The sequence below is a fragment of the Monopterus albus genome, unplaced genomic scaffold (genome assembly GCF_001952655.1).
Source record: "Monopterus albus unplaced genomic scaffold, M_albus_1.0 scaffold349.1, whole genome shotgun sequence".
NCBI lineage: Eukaryota > Metazoa > Chordata > Actinopteri > Synbranchiformes > Synbranchidae > Monopterus > Monopterus albus.
This window is the reverse complement of record NW_018128229.1, coordinates 63,505-70,227: the sequence shown is the minus strand read 5'-3', so window position 1 is coordinate 70,227 and position 6,723 is coordinate 63,505. Positions and strand designations below refer to the sequence as shown.

General features: G+C 45.7%; 1 protein-coding gene across 1 annotated transcript in view; it reads left to right on the top strand.

Moving 5' to 3' along the window:
* The window catches only part of usp34 (ubiquitin specific peptidase 34), a 52,907-nt gene that overhangs the window by 21,155 nt on the left and 25,029 nt on the right, over positions 1 to 6,723 (top strand). The window contains 11 exon segments of the mRNA XM_020625211.1: positions 89 to 178; positions 401 to 496; positions 1,430 to 1,512; positions 2,993 to 3,147; positions 3,846 to 3,959; positions 4,070 to 4,169; positions 4,577 to 4,739; positions 4,838 to 4,964; positions 5,959 to 6,109; positions 6,250 to 6,350; positions 6,489 to 6,704. Of these exon segments, the coding sequence (XP_020480867.1) occupies positions 89 to 178; positions 401 to 496; positions 1,430 to 1,512; positions 2,993 to 3,147; positions 3,846 to 3,959; positions 4,070 to 4,169; positions 4,577 to 4,739; positions 4,838 to 4,964; positions 5,959 to 6,109; positions 6,250 to 6,350; positions 6,489 to 6,704 (1,396 nt within the window).

Genomic DNA, 6,723 nt, shown 5'->3' with positions numbered 1-6,723 from the left:
TGCTCCCTTTATACTGCAACAACATACAATTACCTGAACATCTGTTGGGATCTTGTGAACGCTCTGACTTTTCCTGTTCTTCTCCCAGGTCTGTTGTGGTTTCTTTGCGTCTACTACCCAAACTTTTTGGCACCTTTCAGCAGTTTGGCTCCAGCTATGACACTCACTGGATCACCATGTGAGTAATACTTCTTCCTCTAGCCTGAACCACTGTGTACCAGCTCAGAGTATTGAAAACCTGACATACCTTGAAAACTCTTGAGCCTTTTTTCCTGTTTACATACCAGACCTGTGCTGGTCTCCCATGTTAAATGCCTCCTTAATACAGACTGAAACGGTCTGTCTGAAAGAGAACTAGAAAAGGCACGTGATGTACTGACGTGGTTGTTGGTTGTGTCAGGTGGGCTGAGAAGGAGCTGCACATGATGAAACTGTTCTTCGACAACCTGCAGCACTACATTCAGGAAGTCCATGAACATCGGCACAAGTTTGCACTGTGAGTCTGTCAACCCGTCTTTAGGTTAAGGGCAAAGAGTGACTAATGGATTAAACCAGTCACATGTCATGATGTCGCCAGAAGGTGAGAGCTGCTCATGCCAAATCATTTATCGGCTCAGTTTACACGTTGTGATGTGACACAAACTATTTCAGCATTGTGATGCCTTTTTATTTATGTTGATTAGTTTTGTTTACGTGATGCCTTTTAGACAGTTCTCACTACTCAACCTTCTAAATTATTAGCGGCACCAAAGTATTAATCACACGCTGTTGAAAATGAAAACACAAGGTGCAGTTTGTCTCCATGTCAGGTCACTGCTGGAGCTGCACCGCTGACGGGCCTCTGGCAGCAGCCAGACCCAGCTGTGGACTTGTTTCTCCCGTTCAGACCACCGAGCTTACAGACCACAGTTAGCCTTCGTTTGTTTTGTTTTTTTATATAGCACTAAAAGTTGCTTATGCTTTGCCCCAATGACAAGTTTTCCTCCCTCAGCACTTTCTTTCTGCTGGTCAGTCTATGGAACACTTTTCTACACAGTTGTAGCTTAAACAACAACAAATATGTGACTATTTAAGCTGGTTTTGCCTATTAAGGTATTTCTAACGTTTTAAACATCTAACCAGGGACGGGGGCTGATGCCCCATATGCACTGCAGCAGGTGACCATGTGTCCCTGGAAAAATAAACAGAAATTATAAACTTGCTGCTTTTGGCTGCATACTTTATAATCAGTTTGAATTCTTTCTTTTTACTGACGCTTTCTGTTACTTACATTGCCAGTCGAGGCATCTCTTAGCTGAGAACCTAACAGAACCAGCCAGATGACAAAGTGCAGCTTATAGTTCAGAGAATATGGGACATAACCACCAGGCATTTCAGCTAAATCCTGAGCTTTTCAGAAGTTGTCAGCGCCGACTCTGTGTTGTTGCAGGTACAGCCACAGTGCGGAGGTGCAGGTCCGTCTGCAGTTCCTCACCTGTGTCTTCTCCACTCTGGGATCTCCAGACCACTTCAGTAAGATCCAGCTTCATTTCTGCTCTGTGAACAAGAAGATTCCTGTACTGATCAGTGTCCTGATACAGATTAACATTACATAGCATTACAATGATTCCATGTGTCTAAAAGGTTCTTAGGCTCGTAGTCAGTTTGTCTTCAAACTTCTTTGTTCAGAAGCACTGTGGATCAGTTTTCTTCACATAGAGCTGGAGGTTATATTTTTACTTGACATGCGACTCTCCTATTTTAAGAGGCAGTTTCACAACTGTCATGAGACTTGTGAATGTTATGACAGATCACAAAAACACACATTTCCTCACCCGCACCGTGTGATATCTTGTCACACAGCAGGTTCATGTGCCAAAGTGTGGCACACATCTTTGTCTCCAAAGCACAGCGGAGACGGCGGGATTTAAAATGTTGTGCTCAAAGCAGTGAGAACTCTTGATAAATAACACCACAACTTCTCAGAAACAGTGTTGGAGGTTTTCCAGGTTGAATTTCATTAGAATGAAATCAGTGGGAAGCAGCAGCTGCTGTGTAAGGATGCTGGGAAGTCACACGGCGAGCTCGAAACTGCTCAGTGTGCTTTGATCATATGGTCAGCAGCAATGTTAACGAGCTGTCATTTGTAGTAAATGGTTAATGTGCTCGTGTATTTCACAAAGAAAAGAACTTAAACAGTAGTTTAAAAACCTTTGAAGGAACCTTCGATTTGTGTCTGGTTGTTCTTCAGTGAACGATGTTGAAATAAACCTCGTTATACAGCTTGAGCTGCCACTGAGTGTGTGCGTGCACGAGAGAGCATGATGCAACCCTGAGGGTAAACTATAAAGATTTTATTAGTGTTCCCATGTTTAGCGCAGCGTGATCACCTGCAGCGAACATTCTAGTTTCATCTAAATTTAGCTGGAGTGACTCGGCGAGTGCAACATAGCCAAGCCTCACTTCCTCAGACTGTGAAACCACAGGTACGACGGTAAAGACACTGTAGAACCTCAGTGTTGGCTCATGACATTTGTCAAGCCTTGCTCCAAAGTCTGAGGATTTGATAGAAATTACACCAAAGGGTTACGAGTGTGTGACTGCACAGGAGTTTAAACTCTTCACTGCCACAGAAAACCAGCCTTTACACATCAGACATGACTAGAATTTGTCCTGTCGTGTTTGTCTTTCTGTTGTTCCCGGTTATTCTTAGCTGTCATGTTCCTTTGTGACAGGTTTTGTGATGCACAGCATGTAAAATACTTCACAGGAAAATATTTAGAAGACTAACATAACCTGATAGGTTTGTCCAACAGAGACGTTCTCTTCTTTCTAATACCATATTAATGTTTTGTCTAAATCTGATTCCTTGCACCTTTCTTGGGGCCTGTCCCCCGTGTTTAGAACTGATGTATTTGCAGAGTGATTAAAGCTGGAGACTGTTTTGGTCGAGTCGGTGTTTGGATTGGATGGACCTCCTGTGTGAGTGTGTTTGTGTGTTCCCGTGTCTCAGGACTCAGCCTGGAGCAAGTGGACATCCTGTGGCACTGCCTTGTGGAAGATGCTGAGTGCTACGACGACGCACTGCACTGGTTCCTCAATCAGGTCCGCAGCAAGGACCAGCACGCCATGGGCATGGAGACCTACAAACACCTTTTCCTGGAGAAGGTAGAGATAAGAAGGGGGATGCAAACACACTTGACAAACGTTTCATGAAGTCTGGTGGGACTGGTTTCAGTTGCGGGGGGGTTTTCCAGCTCCTGAAGGTTTTGCTCTGTTCAGAGACCATCAGTACTCCACAAATGCACAGATTGAGCCTGTTGGTATAAATCCCCCACCCAAAAAACTCAATGCCTCTGAACTGATTACATTTAGGATATAAACTGAAACATCAAGTGCATCACCAGAGTCTTAATTCAAAACATTTAGAAAGGGTTTGTGATTGTTGGTCTATTTATTTGGCATCTCTGTCTGTTTGGAATCCCAGCATGCACTAGTGGGCAGCTCAGGGAACATTTGGCAGCATTTCCAAAACATCCACCGTGTTTCTCGGGTTTAAAATCTGCTGATTAGTGACAGCACAGCGAGTGGCACGTTCGACAGATCGTGTTACGAAGTGTTTGTGTCGATGTCAGAGAAATCGAGCTATTAATCTGTCCCATGTTTCACCATGGTCACCCCACATACTGAAACAAGTAAAGCTGATTTCCCGATACGAGTGTCACGGCCTCTGACACATTTAGTTTTACACATTTATTCCGGTTTATTGCTCAGGTGGAGTGGAAACACTGGGGATGATTCCACTGGAGCAGTAGCGGTGGGTTGACGTTGCTTTGTTTGTGTTTAACATCATTGCGCGTTTCCAGATGCCCCAGCTGAAGCCAGAGACCATCAGCATGACGGGACTCAACCTCTTTCAGCACCTTTGTAACCTGGCCCGCCTCGCCACCAGCACACTGGACAATGCCTCCAGCTGTGAGGTACACTGACTCTTCACGTTCACCTCACTGCTCTAAAATCAAACACACATTGACCTCAGTCCAATGAGAGTAGAGCAACTGATGACTCTAGTTACTGTGTGTCTCTCCAGCTGTGTGGCATGGACCAGCTGTGGGGCATCGCTCTGCGAGCTCAGTCCGCCGACATCAGCCGCGCCGCCATCCAGTACATCAACTCCTACTACATCAACGGTCAGTTTACCCCCATCATTTACACTCAGTGACACACAAAGGTACACACACCTTAGTGCAAATACTTTAGCATAGTCTTACAAAAGCCATGTAACCTCAGACATATTGGGACAGTTCAAGATGAACCTAACTGTTAACGTGTGTGTTTTTGTGTTGCTGTGTGAGTGGTTATGCAGTGCACTGAAGGTGTGACCAAAACATATGTGGAGCTTTAACAAGCACTGATGGTCACATGAAACAAAGACTGAACATTTGAATGTTCAGTGTACTTTCCATGCTTTATGACTTTAAAGCACTAATGTCAAAGTGTAAACATCACTACGGATTGTTGTTGAAGTTTAGATGTCTGTTTTTGACCCACATCATGTCTTTGCGCGTCTCTGCTGCGTGGATGTCGGTGTCTCCAGCCGGTAAGACGGGCCTGGAGAAGGAACAGGAGTTTATCAGGAAGTGTATGGAGAGTCTGCTGATGGCTTCAGCCAACCTGGAGAAGGACGCTCACTCCAGCCTGACCAGCATCGAGAGGGGCCTGCTCATGCTCAAAACACACCTGGAGGCCTTTCGACGCAGGTGCGCCACCAGAGATGCTTACACAAAATGAAAACCGGTCATGACCACATGTAGAGGTGTCTCAGTCACTGCTTTCTGTCCTGTCCTGTCCTTGCCAGGTTTGCCTACCACCTGCGGCAGTGGCAGATCGAGGGCACAGGCATCAGCAGCCACCTGAAGGCTCTGAGTGACAAACAGTCTCTGCCGCTCAGGATCGTGTGTCAGCCCGCCGGCCTACCTGACAAGGTGACTGCTGGAGCAGATTTACTGCAAACCAGCAGTAAACGGTGGACAACTGCATGTGACGTGCAGCTGTGTCACTGAAACTGAGCTTACAGCAGAGAAATGGAGGGGCTTTTTGGCAGCAGCTGAAGTTGCTCATTTAATGGAAACGGGGGGGGGTTGAGAGAAGGAGGCAATGGAGATAATCCTAGAAAAAAATGTGTAGTTATATGCTGTTTTATTATGTTCATGAGTCATTAATATAGTAAGGTGGAAAAAGAAACTCCTCTGGTTCTGTTTGAAGTGTGAGATCTAAGTCAGGTTAACCCAACAGTCCTGCAGTAAATCCTCCTCCATGACGGTGATGGAGTTCATTCTGCGTTGAATGGACACCTCTGTCAAACAGTCTGTGTTGCTGCTCAGCTGCACCGTTATACAGAGAGATGTTAGTATCACACAGTGTATAATGAAACAGCTTGAGTCCTTAAAAAGTCTAAAATCCACTCATTTGAACTTTAGGCCTTACGAACTCTTAAAATGCCTTGAATATGATTTTAATAGGTCTTAAAAATTGTTGGTCCTGTTTAGGCTGCATTAACTCCAGTTGTACTTTTGTGTTCTTGGGAAAATCTTTAGTAGTTGTAGTACTGTACCTTGGTACCATGTTGTACTTCTTTGTCCAAGAAGTACTTGTGAAGTAATCAGCATAAATACTCAACAGATTTTTCTTCATATCTCATATCGAGTGTGAAAAAGGTCTTAAATCACATTCAACACTGTCAAAATAAATCTTAAAACTTGACAGTTGTGATTAAGGCCAGCATTATGTCGTTTATCATGATACGGGTGGCCTAAGTGAAAAACAGACAACTTGAAGAAAATGGTCGTGTTCGCCTGCTGCTGCTGTAGCGTCTGAGTCAGACATGTTCACATTCTCTTGGTCCTAAAGAACAAGCCAGATTTAATTTTAACGTAAAAAATTGACTTGTTAATTTGTTAGCGTTTCTTTCTTCCCCAGATGACCATCGAGATGTACCCCAGTGACCAGGTGGCAGACCTGCGAGCTGAGGTGACTCACTGGTACGAGAACCTGCAGAAGGAGCAGATGAACCAGCAGGCGCAGCTGCAGGAGTTTGGCCAGAGTGGCCGGCAGGCAGGAGAATTCCCAGGTCAGCTGTCACAACTCCTCCCTGGTCTTTCACATGCACAAAAACATCTCTAGATCCAGCTGTCACACCATTGGTAGCGTCCCCTCATTCGATTCTGTTAGAAGCCTTTATGAGCTTGTGTGTGCTGATGCTTCCTGCAGGTGGTTTGATGGGACCAGTCAGGATGATCTCCTCTGGCCATGAACTGACCACTGACTACGATGAGAAGACTCTGCATGAGCTGGGCTTCAAAGACATGCAGGTGACTGTGGATTCTCATGTAACTACCCCCACCTTTCCTCTGTCTGTTTTCCCTGGTCATGTAACTGACGACAGATTGTGTAGAAACTGTTACAACTGATGATTCATCACTGTGTCATCTTTGTCTGTTTGGTCCCAGATGGTGTTTGTGTCTCTTGGAGCACCGCGGAGGGAGAGGAAGGGGGAGGGTGTCCAGCTGCCGGCCTCCTGTCTGCCTCCTCCCCAGAAGGAGCACATCCCCATGCTGCTGCTCCTCCAGGAGCCACACCTCACCACACTGTTTGACCTGCTGGAGATGCTGGCCTGCTTCAAACCGCCCAGCCCCAGCAACGACAAGGTCCACGAGAGCCCCGAGGTGGGTGGCACTGACAGGG